Genomic DNA, 17,781 nt, shown 5'->3' on the forward strand with positions numbered 1-17,781 from the left:
TGGCTTTTACAAATCCAATAAATAAGCGTGACGGATTTGTACTTCGTCCGTCGCTTCCTCTCACCAAAGTCGGCCAGCTTCAGCTCTCCTTTCTCGTTAATGAGGAGGTTCTGGGGCTTCAGGTCCCTGTGGAGAACTTTCCTCTTGTGACAGTACGACAGGCCTCGCAAAATCTGGAACAGAAATACCTGGGAGAGAGAGAAGAAGAAGAAAAAAACCACACTTGATGTTATTTTTAAACACGTGCAAGAGAAGCAGCCAATATAAAACAGTTGTAGTCACTTTGTTGGTCTCGTTTCCCACAGATCTGGAGTCAGACGCCTACAGGAGAGAGAGGGTGACGCTCCAAAATAAAAGTCCTCCTCAGCCTTCACGTTGTGCATGCTCATGATGTTCCCACAGTCGTCCATGTACTGCTTCAGGTCCTTGTCCTGCAGGGACGTGACGTCACACAGAGACGCTCATCAACAACGTGGACGATCCAAACGTTCTGGGATACTAAACAGAAAGGTTCATTACCAGGTACTCGAAGACGAGCGTGAGGCTCTTGTCCGTGTGGACGATGTCGTGCAGCGTCACGATGTTGGCGTGCTTCAGGTCCTTCAGCAGCGACACTGCGGAGACGCAGGCGACAACTTCAGCATCGTCAGTCAAAAAGAACAACGGACGTTTTTCTAAAAAAATAAAAAGAGCGAAATGAGGAAACCTTCTCTGATGGCCGTGCAGGGAGCGCCCTCGTCGTGCTCCAGCCGGATCTCCTTCAGCGCCACCAGGTTGTCCGTCAGCTTGCTGCGTCCTTTAAACACCGTGGCGTACGTTCCCTGAAACGCGGCGCGAGACCACGTCAGCCCAGCGGCCGAGCGTTTAAAGTGAGGAATCACACCAGGCCTTCAGGCCCTCCTCACCTCCCCCAGCTTGTCCAGCTTGATGTACGTCTCCAACTTCCCGAAGCCGATCTCCGACTGCGGAACAGATGAAAACCAGACGTCAAATAACAAGACACGGCGCCGGGGGTGACCAGTGGTCCCAATGCAATTTAAGTATCTTGACAAATGTGAGAAGTCCGCGTGAACGTTTGAGTCGATTTCCAGCCAAAAAAACCCCCAAAACTTCCTTCACCTCAATGTAATTTACAGGGTTTCACCTGTTCCTTCACTCATTCATGTGGAGGAGGATTGTACCGACAACCTCGACAGAGTTGGAGGTGAAGCCGGACAGACTTGAGAATGAAAACTCCTCAAGGTGAATTTTGCTCCATCAGAACAGCCAATCTGTTCAGTTCAAGCTCAGTTTGGAAATAATTCAAATAGAAACCATCACAAAACACCAGGCGGCTTAACGAGGTCCAGGTCAAAGGTCAAAAAGTGAAACCACATGAAAACGTCCCGCCGGCTCACGAGGAGGAGGAGGAGGAGAGGAGGAAGAAGAGGAGGAGAGGAGAAGAGGAGAAGAGGAGAAGAGGAGGAGGAGAGGAGAGGAGGAAGAGGAGGAGGAGGAGGGGAGAGGGAGAGGAGGAGGAAGAGGAGGAGGAGAGGAGGAGAAAGAGGAGGAGGACTGACCAGTGAGGCTCGACGGGAGCGGCGGGCTGAGCGGCTGGTCGAACGGCGGGCTGCTGAGCTGCAGCTTCTCCAGGTAACCGTCGGGGATTCGGATGTCAGCGGGAAGCGACAGGCGCTTGTTCAGGTCCTAGAACACACACACACAGACGCACACGCACACACGCACACACACACACACACACACACACACACACACACACACACACACACACACACACACACACACACACACACACACACACGCACTTCATAGGAATCCCCGACTGTCTGACAAAACCTGGAAATTAGAATAATGTGCTGCGAAGCTCCCCGGATGAATGGGAAACAAATGGAATATGTCAAAGGTGTTTTTTTTTGGCTTGCAGTACCCGGGGTCTACCAGCAGGGGGCGGAAGGCCTCAAGGCTTCAGCCATTCTCTCCACTGAAACCTCCACACAGCTTCGGCATCACAACCATTTATTGTGTGAGTAATGTGGGATGAAACCACTGAAACCAGGATTCATTTAACTTGCGGAGCCGCCTCATTGGTTAGTTCTGATCACTGGAGTGCGAGAAGTAATTAATTACCTGTGGCTCGGAGGCGGCACTCAGAAATCACACAAAAGCCACACAGGAAACCAGTGGGCACAAAAATACACTGATAATAATGACTTTTTTATTTTATTTGCCGAGCTTGTGTAACAGGATTGTGTGTCCTCTGGGCCATAGAAACCAGTCTATTACAACTGAGCTACTGAATAGTCAAGAGAGATTTCTTTTTTTTTGATTGAATGAACGAAAAAACAGAACAGGCTTTAATTAAAAAGTGTTCAGTTTAAGAATGTATTAAAAAGTCCTAGTTAATAGTGACACGTACAGAAAACACCATGTCAACAAGTTTAGTGCACATTTAATTTAAAAATGGTAAAAAACAAAACAAACAAAAAACAACTAAAAAACTAAATAAGATCATTGGAAATGTGATTTCAAGATTAGTTGAAAAAACTGCAACTCCAGGTAAACTCAGAGGAAGGAAGGTGATCGTGCCATTGGAGACTTTTGGTGACAAGAGTCAAAAAGGACAAAAGAGGAATAAAGGCGACGGCGAGAGCCGAGGCGGGCGACATGAAGGAAAACCCGGCAGCTCTCACCTCCATGGAGATCCGCCGGTGGATCCGGCTCCGCAGGCAGACGCCGGTCGGAGACTGGACCTCGTCAGAAGACGTCCCCGACGCCTGGTCGCTCTCGCCGTCCGAGCCCATCTTCAGATTCTCGTGCACGATGTCTGGGAGGGAACACAACCACACCAATTGGTCAGGGAAAAAAACAACAACAAAAAAACTATATATTACGATGTATATATATATATATATATATATATTTAAAAAAATCATGCCTAGTCAACTCCAGCTCCACATTGGATCGGCAGTATAGAAGAGGGCTAATGTAAGAAACTGAATGTAAAAAAAAAAAAAAATCTAAACAAAAAGAAGACCATCAATAAATAAAAAAATAAAAATGCAATTAAATTAAACTTTAATTAAATAAAACAATAAAATAAAATAAATAAGAGTGGATTAATAAAATCAATCTGAAAAGTTCTAAAAATATCATCACATTTGGACGAGCTGGAAAAAAGAAAGAAAGAAAGAAAGAAAGACAAAGACAGAAAGAGAAAAAGAGAGAAAGACAGACAGACAGACAGACAGAGAGAAAGAGAGAAAGAGAGAAAGAAAGAAAGAAAGAAAGAAAGAAAGAATGAATTTCAACACAAATGTAAATACAGTTTGATGTAAATAAATTGTCACCAAATCTGAAAAAAACAAACAAACAAACAAACTTTTGGATATTTAATAACAGAGAGACATTAATATAGAGGGTATTGACGTGTTTTGGGTGTCTGTTGAAGAACATTTCTGACTGATCACATCATTCACAAAAGTACAAAAGGAGTTCAAATGTAATTCATTAGCGACAGTGTGTTTTAAACGGACGTCGTGGTGTTCCAGCGTTTGGCTCCAGAACGAGGAGTCTCACCAGACCAGACCAGAACTCGCAGTGACAGTTCAGCGTCATGTCAGATATTTTGTCAGGTCAAGTGGCGGAGTGGCGAGGGAGCGCTGCATTATGGATGGAGGCGGAGGTACAACATTAATACTGGCAGGTCAGGACGTATGCGTATACATAATTCACAAGGGAACAACTATCAGATTAGAACCAGTGACATCTTTTGATTTTAGTAGATTAAGAAAAAAAGAAGATTCAATGTCAATAAGACATGTGAGCTCTTTCTTTGGATGGGATTTTTTTTTATTTTTATAAATTTTTTAAATAAATCCACGTGCATTAATTAGTTTATACATATACAAATATTAATATTTTTTATTTTTTTAATCAGATTCTAAAGAACCATTTGTCAGATTTTAAGATACCTTCCGATACCGAAACGAGCAGATTTGCAAAAGTGGCATGAAAACTGGAGGAAATGAGCGTTTTGGTTGATCTTTTTTTTTTGTTTGTTTGTTTTTCCTGCGTTGGAGCAAATTTTCCCAGACATGAAGTTAAAACAGTTGGAAAGTTTGTTCAATTTGCTGCTGAGGAAATGCCACGCTTGCATTTGTTGGATGGGCAGAAGAAGTAAGTTAAAGTGCTGAAGATTAAAAAAAAAAAAAGTTAAAAGAGCTGGGGGAAAAAAAACAAAAACTCAAAAAAAAAATTCCAATATATAAATATTAACAAGATCAGTCTAAAAATGCTCAATACTTTCCAGTTTATTTGTTCGGAGTGACAAAATACCTGACTTATCTATATCCCTTTTTTTTTATTTGCAAAATATTCCTCTGAGGTTTATTGTTGTTTTCCACCTGGAAGGTTCTCGACGTTCCTCCTTCTTTCATAAACATCCACAACGTGTCTGCGTTTCTAAAAAAACGAGCCACAGGCTAAAAAAACCACGTCGTCTTTTTTCTTCTTCCTCCTCACCGTCTCTCCATCAACGCCTCTCACTGCTGTTGTATTTATATTTCAGTCCTTCCTGTCCTCTCTCTTTCATGCTGCCTATTTCTCTCTTTTTGCCTCTCTTCTTCCTCTCTTCTTCCTCTCCTCTGAACACGACGTCTCTCTTCCCCCCAGAACCTCCACATGATCTACCGTGTCCCAATTCCTCTCAGCCTGCTTTTCTTTTCACACACCTTCTCCATTATCACCTGCTTTTTTTTTTTTTAGATCCTTCGCCATCGACACTCCTCCTTTCATCCCTTCATCTCCTCGGAGCTTCATCCTTTAACTTTTACAAGTCTCTTATCTTTTCTTTTTAAATCTCCTCTGAAAACCTGAAATGGATCATTTTTTTTCCAAACATCGTTTCCTATTCTTCTTTTATTTCGTCTCCCTTTATTCTTTCCTCCCAGGAAGCGTTCTCCTCCCTCCCTCCTCTCCTCCATCCCTCCTCTCCTCCATCCCTCCCTCCTCCATCCCTCCTCTTCTCCATCCCTCCTGTCGTCCATCCCTCCTCTCGTCCATCCCTCCAGTCGTCCATCCCTCCCCTCCTCCCTCCCTCCCTCCCCTCCTCCATCCCTCCCTCCTCTCCTCCATTCTTCCCCTCCTCTCATCCATCCCTCCTCCTCTCCTCCATCCCTCCCCTCCTCCATCCTTCCTCTCATCCATCCCTCCTCCTCTCCTCCCTCCATCCCTCCCCTCGTCCACACCTGCTCTCCTCCATCCCTCCTCTCCTCCATCCCTCCCCTCCTCCATCCCTCCCTCCTCTCCTCCATCCCTCCTCTCCTCCATCTCTCCCCTCCTCCATCCCTCCTCCTCTCCCCCATCCCTCCTCTCCTCCATCCTTCCTCTCCTCCATCCCTCCTCTCCTCCATCCCTCCCCTCCTCCATCCCTCCTCTCCTGCATCCCTCCTCCTCTCATCCATCCCTCCTCTCCTCCATCCCTCCTCTCCTCCATCCCTCCTCTCCTCCATCTCTCCTCTCGTCTCTCCCCGCCTGTTAAGCAGCAGCAATATGTGGCACATCAATGTCCTACTTAACTGTCCTGTTTTTAGATCCAGTCCTATCTAGGCCAGGGTTCAGTCCTATCTAGGCCAGGGTCCAGTCCTATCTAGGCCAGGGTCCAGAGTCGAGGCTCAACAGGTCCTCAAGCACTCTACAACCACAAAAAGAGCTTTTAGCAGCACTAGCAGCACTAGGATCTCTTTTTGTGTGTTCTGAACAGTGAGGCCTCCACTAATATTTTCTATTTTAGCATCTGTCCAACATTCAAGATCAAATGAAGAACTAAACTTCTTTTTCTCTAATCTCTGTGACGCAGACAGAGATATTAGACATTTTTAAATAAATACTAGCATTTAACAATCCACCGGGAACTAATGACGATTTGTGTGTGAATGAATTCCACACGTGAAACTGTTGACGGCGGAGCACTAAAATGTCCGCCAGGTTCAATTTGCATGGAAATACACGCAGTCAGTACATAATATTTGAGACTTGGGATTGAGAGGAATCCATCTCCGTGAACTTTAGAATACTGTGAATGTACAAACCATGTATGGAGGTGATCAGCCTCAACACTAGCAACCTTCAATATCTCCTCTCATCCGTCACTTTGGCAAGGAAATATCCTGACTTTTAATCTTGCTGAAGCTTTTCTTCACGCCATGGTGTGATATTAGATTACGTTTATTAGGCTTCCGGTGGCGGTTTGGAATAATCACCGTCTTGCCTCTCATCTTTAAGCCTCCTGAGACTATAACTCGCATTTTTTGACTTTAAAATTATCCCAGAAAATGTGTAATGAATGAGTTCTTCTGGCTCTTTTTAGTGTCGCTCATAGGGACACGCTGATCAATCTCGCCTGTGATTGGTTGGGAGTACCGCAGAGCTCCTTGACGGACAGTAATGAATAACAAATGGGTTTGAAGCTCTATTCCTTCATTTTCTCGTGGCTTTACAGAGCAGAAATGTTCCGTGAGTCACAGCTGTGGCAGGTCTGGAAGAAGCATCCCGTCAATCAGAACAGGAAAGAATTATATTGGTTTAACTTTTAAATCCATTCAAGACTCATATGTGATCAATTCTGCTGTAAGTATAGAACAACACTTTAGAACAAAAACAAACAGGAACAAGTACGTATTACGTATTAATACGACTCTTCAGCCATGTGGTTTCTCAAATCTCACAAAAGAAAAACTGCAGGAGAAACAAAACAAATGCAGGACGGCATTAATTTGATCTCTGGCCCAGTTTATAGGTCAAAGATGCAGATCTTATCTAACGCAGACAATGAACCTGCGACGGCCTGTAAAACGCAGGAAAAGAAGTTGCGGTGCCAAAAATGGCGGGAGGCTGCCTGCGTTACGACGGGGAAAACGCTGAGCAGACGGCTGGTGTAAATGTCAGCCGCTGGCGTCGCTCTCCTCGTTAAAACGAGCTCCATCCTTGTTCAGCTCTTTTATTCTCGAGCCGCCGCACGCCGATACCCACAACGCTCGGGTCTCTCCTTCCTACGAGTCGTCGTCTTCATCACCGCCCTCCGGGCCGTTCACTCTCGACTCATCTTGACGCCGTGTCGCTCGCTGACTGACCCGAGTCCCCACGTCCAGAAAGAGAGAAAGAGAGGAAGAGAGAAAGAGGGGAAGCTTCTTGACGCTGACATCAGGCCGTCCTGGCAGCCAGACTCCCGTTTCCCCACGCAGATCTCAGGACGGCGATACGCTTCCCCGTTTGTTCCGCCGGCGCCATCTGCTCCGCTACAGCTCGCTTCCCTTCCGTGCACGTATGTGTCGAGTGTGAACGTGTCGGACGTGTGTGTGTGTGTGTGTGTGTGTGTGTGTGTGTGTGTGTGTGTGTGTGTGTGTGTGTGTGTGTGTGTCTCACCCAGGCGGCTTCCGTTGCGCGGCATGGCCATGAAGGAGCCCAGGGTGCCGCCGATGACGCTGTGCGGCCGGCGGAGCGGCGGCTTCTTGAAGGAGCCGGTGTACTGGTGCAGGAAGGAGTGCATGCTGTGGGAGGTGGGCGGGCGGCCGTTCCTCATGAAGGGCTCTGCAACGGACGGAGCGACACGTAAAAAAAAAAAAAAAAAAAACGCTGATCTTGCAGTCAGACATCTTGCCGTCGGTGTGACTGGAGCAGCCGGGATCGCTGCACTTTTGATTGAACAAGCCAGAAAAAGTAATGATGATAACTTTATTTATACATCACTTTCCTAAAACAGGCTTACAACGTGCTTTACATTGAATCTTTTACAAGAACTAAGCAAAATCATTACGCTAGCATGTGTCAATAGGGCAGACGCGCCGTTTTCTGATCACATTTTATACCTTATTGCAGCTTTTGCCAACATTAATAGGGAAATAAATACAATGTGTTTCTTTTGTAATGTTTTCATTTTGAAAATGGGGATGAAATGCAAAGAACAAAGATTATTTCTTTTTCAAGCATTCTTCAACTTTGAATTTTGTGCTCGAATATAAAATGCATACTTATGCTTTCCATAAGTGTGCCACTGATGATCAACAGAAGCACATTTAAAAAATAAAGCTGCGTACGTACAAAGTGCCAATTTAGTGGATTTCACAACATGATCTAATCTCTCTCCACTTCATAGATTTCATGTTCAGCCCGACCTTTTTACTGAGGAAAACCCCATCTACCATATACATCCTCACACGATGCTAATAGGAGCTTAACTCGCGGTAACGAGTCCATGAAATGAGCTTCCCAGCATGTCGAACCCGTTTTTCCACGGAGACACAGGAATAAGCGTAGAGCTGAAAGCGAGACAGCTGAAGGGCACGTTTGCGACTCCGTTGATGAGCGACACGCCGGCCTCTCGTTTGAAGTCAAACGTCTGTTTCCGATCGCAGAGAAAAACCTCTGCTGAGCTCCAAGCGTCTTCATGGAGGAAGCTCCTGGCTGTGGCCTGGACCTCACACTGCGATGCCTTCAGGTACTCGTCAGACATGTCAGAATTTAAAGTTGTGGCCGATTTAATGGGAGGGGGAAATAAACCGAGGGCTCAATAATTCGGCGGGTTGGACGTTGGGAGGAACTCAAAGCTCGACGCCACAGAGTACCTTGTGACCTTCTCACCCCACTGCTTTTCCCCCCGTTACATAACCGGAGAGGCTCTCAGTACAAGTCCATTAAAACACTCGTACACGCCGAGTAACCTCTCATCGCTTCGTCAACTTCACTGCTTCATAATTTAAATACAGAGCTCTCGAGAGGCACGACGAGTTGTGGAGCCGCCACGTACCTGGCATGAAGAGGAAAATACGGCGAACGTTGCTCCGGTGCAATTTCTGCCCGGATTTTCACAAAGTCGTTACCCTCACAAAGCTGCTCAGTCATTTTGGGAGCTGCTGTTCAGATAGAAGCGCCTCACATGGCTGGTGTGTGTGTGTGTGTGTGTGTGTGTGTGTGTGTGTGTGTGTGTGTGTGTGTGTGTGTGTGTGTGTGTGTGTGTGTGTGTGTGTGTGTGTGTGTGTGTGTGTGTGTGTGTGTAAAACAGCGAGTAAAGCGTATAGTACGCACCACAACTAAATACTGGAAATTTATAGTTATAGGTTCGGCCTATTCAAGATGAAACTAGATGCTGTAGACAGGTTGAACCAGTAGATGGCGGTAGTGCAACTTCATGGCTGCAAACTGCCGTTAAAACCAAGAAGAAGAAGAGTTTCATACTCCTGATCTATTGCCTGAAACATTTCAATTCTAAAAACACGTTCTTTTTAAATACACGACCTCTAATAGTCTCACTGCCCAGATGACTCTTCTCATCACTACACTTTAACATGGAATTTGACTCAGAACTTTAGATTAATCGTAAGTAAAAAAAATGTTTTTTAAAAGTCACGGTTAATTGTGATTAATGCAGAGAATTTAATAACTGATCTCGTCGTGGGGGGGGGGAAGACTCACCATTGTCTTTGTTGCCGCCGTCCTCGATGGTCAGCTGCTCGGCCAGCTCCGACAGAGACTCGTCGATGGTCTGACTGGGCCGGAGGGTCAAAGACAGACGCTTCTTGATCCTCTTCATCTTCTCCATAGCGAGGCAGCGCTCGGCCTGCACAACACACACACACACACACATGTACACACACACAAACGAGTTAATATTGGCTGCTGAACGAATACACAAGTGGACAAACGCATACAAGTTTCAGAGGACGGCCATGTTGTTGTTGTTGGTGTTGTTGTACAGTGTGCGTGCCCCTGTATGGGAGATGACACGGGCATCTGAGCGCTCCGAAATATCTGGGCTCATGAATAACGTAAAGCTGCTTTTAATCCAAAATTCATTCACCCGGCGACTGCTTGAAGAGTGCATGAATAAACCATGGCCGGAGCATGAATAAAGGATGAACGGCGCAGCTGTTTTCACTTACAAACACGTTCGCGTGTTCAGACGTGGAGTGGCGGGGAGGGGGGGGGGGGGGGGGGATTAATGGGCTTTAATTGAAGGAGGAGAGAGTCAAACAGTTTGCATACACCGGCACACACACACGCACGTCAGACGAGTGTGTTTGTGTTGACGTAGCCGTGGTCCAGGTCACAGGAAACACCTCGTTTAATCTGCCTCGGGCCAATCGCTGGTCATTGTGCTGCTGTGTTAACACCCTGTGTGTGTGTGTGTGTGCTGGTTCAAGGGGGGGGAATACAACGAGGAAGCTGCCCCACCCCTCCAGGTTGACCCCTTCATGCAAAACAAGCAGACTCCAGCCTTCGTGTGTGCCTCCTGTTGTGGTCACTCTCTCAAGGTTGCCCCCCCCCCCCGCCCCCCCCCCCCCCTCCCTCCTTGGACCCGTGAGAAGCCATCTGCCCGTCCGAAAAACACATGCATCCCTTCAGCAATTTGTCATTGGCGACACGGCCCGGCAGGACGCGCTGCCGCCGCCGCAGGCTCACGCCAACCGACACGCATCAAGCAGAGCCGGTCAGTGCGTCTGTGGCAACGTGACCTGGATTCCCTCTAAGCTGGACGCAGTCGGTCTAATTACGGTTCCAACGCACGGCGAGCTTCTTCCTCTGCGCCTGTCCACGGAACTCCATCAAAGTGTTAAAAGGGACAGTTTAAAGGTGTTTTATTGTGAAGGGTTTGTCCCGGTAGGATCCCTCTGCTCAACAAAAGGATGGATGGAGGTCAAGTCTATATGTATATACAAGGTTTCCCCCCCCCAATATGTAAATTTTTTTGTGCAAAAATACAGATTTAATTTCAATCATATGTAGTACATACATCTTATTTAATTTGCGGACTTTAAAAAACAAAATATATTGTGGAACTTTCACACATTCTACTCTATATATATCTTTTTTTTTTTTAGATGATTGCATTTCATAAAATGTTTGGCATTCTTTGAATTTGTTAATTTTGCCGCTTTTAACGTCACCCGATTTCTATCTTGCTTTGTTTCTGAAGGATCTGCATAAATAAAAATGCAGATTTTGTTGTTATTAATCTAAAAAAAAAAGGTACATTTATAAAAAGTCATGACGGTCGGTGAAGACGGTGTGAACAGGCCGCTGCCAGTTCTCTCCAACCACCGGCTATAAACGGATTATCAAACCCAGTTAGCCACTGATCCCAACGTATGCACACGCAGTCATTTACAGTAATTGTGCTGCAGGTCACGGTGCCAGAGGGGAGTTTTCCTGCAGCTCATCCGTAACACTACATCATCTCTCTGATCCAACTTGAACCAATCCTCGATAATGTAGCTCTTAACTGAATAAACTCTGTTCGCTTGAGTTGTAATGATAAAAGGGAATTTCGAGACCGAGGACTTTAGAAAGAGTTTAGCGCATGAAAATATCAGATTTTGATCATATAATACTGAGCGACACTCATTTTGCATTACCGACAAAGCTCCGATTTATTTGTGAGCCAGTAAATCTCGTGCTCTCTCCAGAGCGTTCAACCCTTCCCTCGCAGGCGGGACATCTTTTTGTTCTGGATGCAGAACCACCTTTCTTTCACTTTAACATTTCAACCGTTGAAAATCATGTCCCGCCTTTCTAGCGCTGTATAAAGTGTGTGAACGAGCCACCCTTCAACCTGGGTGCGATTCTCCTCCTCTCCGGAGGAGGATGTGTGTGTGTGTCGCGCTGGCCATGGCCGTCCTATCGGCAGGCAGATCTGGTTACGCTACAGGGACACACACAAAGACGTGGCGGCGACCACATCTTGAGGGAGCCACGAGAATTCTACCTAACAAGGCTGAACAATCCAGCTCATAAAAATGGCAAACCATAAATAACGGGAGTGGATTGGAAAACACTCAAACACATTCCCTTACACACACAGACACAGACACAGACACACACACACACACACACACACACACACACACACACACACACACACACACACACACACACACACACACACACACAGACACACACACAGACACACAAGTATGTGGGATAAATGCTCTTTGTCTCCCATACAGAGAAGTGTAACAGAGCCGGGTTTTATCTCTGCAGCAAACCAAAACAAAGAGGCTCATGTGACGCGTGCGCGTGTGTGTGTGTGTGTGTGTGTGTGTGTGTGTAAAACAAAATGAAAAGCAGTGCAAGCAATCTGTCAGCAACAGAAAGGGATTCAGAGAAAAGTCAGAGCCCCCCCTCACCCTCCCCCCCCCAACTCTTTTTCATCATTAGCATCTTCACAAATTCTAACACACACACACACACACACACACACACACACACACACACACACACACACACACACACTGTGACCCACATTCTCCAGAACCCCCTGTTCCTTCGCCCTCTCCTGGATGCTTCCCAAGTGCATCCATGGACGTCTGGAGGAGGCGACTTCAAAGCACAAGACCTACTTACAAGGCTAATTATTACACTCTATTCTGCACCCCCCCATCCTGAGCACCCCCTCCCCTCCACCACCACCACCACCACCACCCTCCACTCAAACCTCTTCCTCTCTTCCTCTCTCAACTCTGAAAATCGGAATGAGGTAATGAAATGGAAAATGTGGCTTCCCATTTGATCTGGGCGATGTGGGTGAGAGTGTGAACGTGTGGAGGAGGAGGAAGAGTGGGAGGAGGAAGAGTGAAGAAGAGGAACAGGGAGACGGGGAGGAACGGGAGCGAGAAAGTGTGTTTATTTTGGTGAACGCAGCCATAATGGAGCCTTTGTGTTTGGTTAAGAGCCATGAAATCACCCGAGTGGCTGCAAGCGAGTACAGTGCTGCCGAGAGAGAGAGAGAAAGAGAAAGAGAGAGAGAGAGAGAGAGAGAGAGAGAGAGAGATAGACTTGTAGGGAGGGCGGTGGTTGTCAAACTGCACATTTGGGTTCTCGTTCTGTGTCAACGACAGATGTAAGATCTTAAAGGCTCAAAAACTCCACGTTCCTTTTGTGGTTTAACAATTTAATTAATTGTAAAGTCGGCGCTGCTAAAAATCCAACCTCATTCCGCCGCGTTCCAGAAATAATTAAACCGACACGTTGACGTGGGGATTTCCTCAAGACTTAAGCACTTACATATACGTTACCCCGAACCGAGATGCAGCGAGAGCCGAATGATTAAAAGCGCCGACAGGAACCTCCATGTTAATCTGCTCATATTTAAAGCTGGGACTTCTGTGGACACGGTATACAAGTACATTTCGCCTTTACAGTAGGTTTAAACGTAAATACGAGACATGATAATGACGGAGGCCACAAAGAGCCGTAACCACTGTGATCCTTCAGCTGCTCCATTACGACACAGGAGCTCAGCCTTCCACTGTATCTTGAATTTACCGCATTATTCAACTGAAAGACAAAAGGAAATACTTCCTTGTAAAACAGACTACTGGGCTACTTTTAAGTATTAGACCTGTCATAATGACGAGCACACAGCTGTGCTGTAGCACAGTACTGTCAGCACTATGTGGGTCGTTCTCATAACCGAGTAACTCATTTAGTTCAGCTCCAGTCACTGCAGCCAGCTGGGGGGGGGGGGCTCTATAACAGGGGCTATAACAACAAGGCCCTGGATGTTAGCAATGCTTAAAAATAAGAGAATGGATAAATCAATGGTAAAAAGAAGAAGAAGCAACAAAACAAGTGTAAAACATCTACTCTGAGCCAAGTTAGCTCCGGTGCTTCCACTCCGCTAAACAGGAGTTTAGTGCAACAATAACCACAAAGACCAGAGCCTTATTTAACCACCCCAACTTCTCGAAATCAACCAAATCAGCTCAAGCGAACAAAACGGATGAGGCCACTTGAATCGGGGGCGAGACGTCTTCCGAGTCACATGACCAACTCAAGTTGACCCGATTGAATTAATTCAATTAGAGCTTGCGACCTGGACAAAGGAGAGCCTGGACAGACGGGACAGTCTACAGAAGTGAGTAGACTACAGACGGACCCGCTCTGAACCGGTTCTCGTTGAGACAGAGTGATGAAAAAACAACTTCTGTGAAACGACAGTGATTATGATTATTATGACGGCTTCACTAATTTCAGAATAGCAATCAGGTGTCATGAGACGCCGGTGACACGTTACGCAACGACATGCCGTTCCTTCTGTAAGCTTGATGTGAATATGTTCGCAAGGTTTTGAAGAAGTGACAGAATCGGAGCGAGAAGACAAGAGGAATGGTGAACAGAGGGAAGGCTGAGCGGTGGCCGACACCGCCGTCTTCTGAAAACGACGGGACAACAGAAGACATTGTTCGAGCCGCGGCTCAAAATAGACCTCCTCATATGAGCATCACAACTGCTTTTAAAATAGATAAAATCATCAGCTTTTTCTTTTTTTGGAGGGCGGACATGAGGAGGCCAGGGGAGAACGAGCGCCCGGGGATAAAATGAGCTCCGATGTCAAAGGCAATCGTTTATCAACGCTCAGGGTTTTATTTGAGGTTATTTACTTACAGATCAAGTCATACGAGGCTTTGAAGCTCATGCTTTGATCTGTAACATCATCCTTTTTCCTCCCTTTATCGTAACGTAATTGGCCGTGTGCAAAAAAAACCCCGAGATCTCCTCCCGCATACGAGCTGCACTCGCCGACTCCGGATTTGAAAAGACGCCACAACTTGTTGAAGTAGAAAGTTGCCGAATCAAGACGATCACCTGCCGGAAACTTTCCTGGAGGCGTGAAAACAATGTTCAATTGTACAGTCAGAACTTTCTCAAGAAGTTGGTCTTCCTGCGTCTCAATTGAATTCGGACGGTGTGTGCGAAACACGAACCAAAGAGCTTAAAATCGACCAAAACGGGCTGCTTCTCTTCAATCAGGCAACACTTATGGACCTCAGTTACACTCGCTGACTTCTAAAATAACAAAACAGCCTAATTTTAGGCGTCTGTTTAAAGATCCCTGCTGGGTAAGTGTCGTGTTTGTTGTATAATCCACAGATAGGATTTAGAAGCTGAAGCATTGTACGCGGACACATTATTTGGCTTCGTCTTGCAGGTGAAAGATGCAGAAATTCATGCTTTAAATCTCCAGATAGGGATCTTTTCAGACGTCCTCCATTATTATCTAACCGCTTTCACGACATTTGTCTCATTAGCAAATTGTATAACAATTCGATTGTCAAGTGACCTCTCTCGGCAGAATGTGGCTCCCTGAATGGTTTCTCCCACACCGCCAGCCTGTGCGCTGCCTACACAGGACGGACGGGACAAACGGAGTGAATGAAAAACAACATCTCAGCCAAAACGGGGGAAAAAAAAAAAAAAAAAAAAGCTCAGAAGAGCAACGTGATCTCACACAGGTGCTCCTTCCCTGGTTTTTATGACGGGAGACCTCGGGTACGCTTACGCCCGAGGTCTGGCCCACATGATGTACACCGGTACAAAAACTTCAAAGACCACTGAAAGGGCGTCGCCTCTTCAAAGGCTTCGTGGGCAAAGGAATCCCTGCGTCAGGTGTCTGTCACTAAAACAAGCGTGAAAGTTCACTATTTCTGCACAACGGGGAGGTCGTTACCATTTCCACAACGCGGGAAACAAGTGATGGATTCCAGTGTCGAGGCAGGAAGATTGCTATTCACTTATTATAGTTGAAACGAGAGAATTCCTGATATACAACGAGATGAAGCAGAAGAAAATGAATTGACCTTGTTTAAAAAAAAAAGAAGGAAAAATTAAGAAATATTCTGTTAAAAATAAAATACCAGGACCAAACAAAGTACAAAATGCAAAGAAACAAACTCAAAACAAAACAAAGAAACCAACCAAAATCCCACATTTACAGGCCTGCACATAACTAGTTTTTTTTCTAGGACTTTTCAACAATTTACATTTCAGTTAACCACAACAGGAGATTTAGATCCGTCTCCCAACAACTACAACAAAAAAACTATCACAACCTGTGCAGATGGATTTTTTTTCCTCTCGGAAACACAATTCCAGTCGTCGCGTTTTGCAAAAGTTGAATCCTGGGACACTTTGACAAGTGAGTCTTGCGTCACCGCAGATCCGTGCGCGCCGTCATCGGCCCTCAAGCGGCCCTTTCAGCCGAACCCCAGCGAGGGCAGTCACAAGCAATGTGTTTGTGTGCCTGTGAGGACGGGGACAAACACAGCATCAGTGCTGCTGCCCAGTGCAGTGGGTGCTTCCCACTGAAAGAGCCTTTGTTTGGTTCCACAGAAAAGTTCTGCAAAATAAATAAATAAATAAAAGAGCTGCAGCATGACCGACCCAGAGGGGAAGAGCTGAAATATTGTGTCTTTCTTAGTGTGCGCAAATGTGGGCAATACAAATATGTAGGAAACGACCATCAATTGGTTGATAAAGCGGAACAACAGCAGGTTCATGAGTTTACATAGAATAATGGGGAAGTGAGACTTGTGCGTGGGAGTTTCACTTGTTATTAAAAAAAATATTTCAAATGCATCGTCACAACACTTCAGAACGCTGAGTAACGAAGCCGAGTCGCATCGCCGGGCCGACCCAGACCCCGGGTCTGTGACTTAATCCGAGCTGCAAAGTGAATCAGCAGGAAATAGAACCAGAATCAGACCCCGAGAAGTTCAGATCAGACCCCACAAACGTCGTTCCAGATAAGTTTCTTTTTTTATTATTATTATCATGTATTCATAGTAGCATGTGCAAGTAACAAGGCAACTCTGAATTATGGAAATCCTAGCAAATTACCACACGACACTCGTTCAGATTCATGTTGGAATTGTCGGTAAAATGTGAACACGGGATGCATCCATCCATTTTCTACACCACTTTACCACACAGACTCACTCCTGGCGGCCACAATTGACCTCACATGCATGTTTTTGGACTACAGGAAGTCTGAACTCAGACCTTGTCACTCATTTATGAGCTCAGTTTGTTTATTAAAAGCAATAAAGCATCCCAAGAAAAGAATGGAAAAGTGAGTGGTAGTAACGAAATACTTCTCTGGAAGTTTTCTGCAAGTAAATCTAACGTGTATTTTGTGCATTTGAATAAAAAAAGTCATTGAGTTTTGTGTGCATGGGGGAGTTGAGTAAGACGAGCCAGGAGACTTGACAGCCAGCAAAGACGAGCGTCGGCCCAAAGGCAACGCTATCAATTTACCCAACGAACCTCATTACAACCTCCAGCTGAGGTAACGACCAAACAAATGAGATCACATTTACAAGGGAAGGGGGGAAAAGCTCTGCGCAACTTCAAAAAGACTGCTGGAGGTCGTCCAACATCTGAAGCCCTGCAGGTTAAAAAAAAAACAACACGCACATGAGAACAATCACAGGAGAAACGGCAGCAGATCCTCCAGTGAAGGTGTTTCAGGCAAATCTCGGCTTCTTCGTCTCTCCTGAACAGCAACACTGCAAATGTACGGATCACGCGGCGCTAATAACGCGATCCCCTCTTCTCCTCCATACGATTCGACGTCCTCCAGCGGCAGACGGACATAAACAAGGCTGTGGATCGGGGACGGGAGGAAAACACACCGGAGGAGGAGAAGAAGAAGAAGAAGAGCACAGATTGTGGGGCATGATGGAGGAGATGGGAGGAGTGGAGATAACAGCAGGGGGAGGAAGGGCGAGCTGAGAGGAGGGGGGGGGGGGTTATTTTTAGGTAAGGAGGCTGCAGCATCTCCCAGCTGAATACACACACACACACACACACACACACACACACACACACACACACACACACACACACGTAAACACAACGCATGGCGCACCATTACCCCGTCGCCCTCCTGCCACATGAAACACAAACACCGAGCCCGCAGGCCACGAAATGTACATGGGGGGGGGGTTC

General features: G+C 46.1%; 1 protein-coding gene across 1 annotated transcript in view; it reads right to left on the reverse strand.

Annotated features, from left to right (window-relative positions):
• The window catches only part of cdk17 (cyclin dependent kinase 17), a 31,050-nt gene that overhangs the window by 3,336 nt on the left and 9,933 nt on the right, over window positions 1-17,781 (reverse strand). Inside the window, 10 exon segments of the mRNA XM_080518618.1 lie at window positions 65-188; window positions 369-431; window positions 520-614; window positions 707-821; window positions 906-962; window positions 1,560-1,583; window positions 1,585-1,686; window positions 2,691-2,824; window positions 7,423-7,587; window positions 9,469-9,613. Coding sequence (XP_080374744.1) covers window positions 65-188; window positions 369-431; window positions 520-614; window positions 707-821; window positions 906-962; window positions 1,560-1,583; window positions 1,585-1,686; window positions 2,691-2,824; window positions 7,423-7,587; window positions 9,469-9,595 — 1,006 coding nt within the window. The 5' untranslated portion in view covers window positions 9,596-9,613.

This window comes from Blennius ocellaris (assembly GCF_963422515.1).
Source record: "Blennius ocellaris genome assembly, chromosome: 22".
Taxonomy (NCBI): domain Eukaryota; kingdom Metazoa; phylum Chordata; class Actinopteri; order Blenniiformes; family Blenniidae; genus Blennius; species Blennius ocellaris.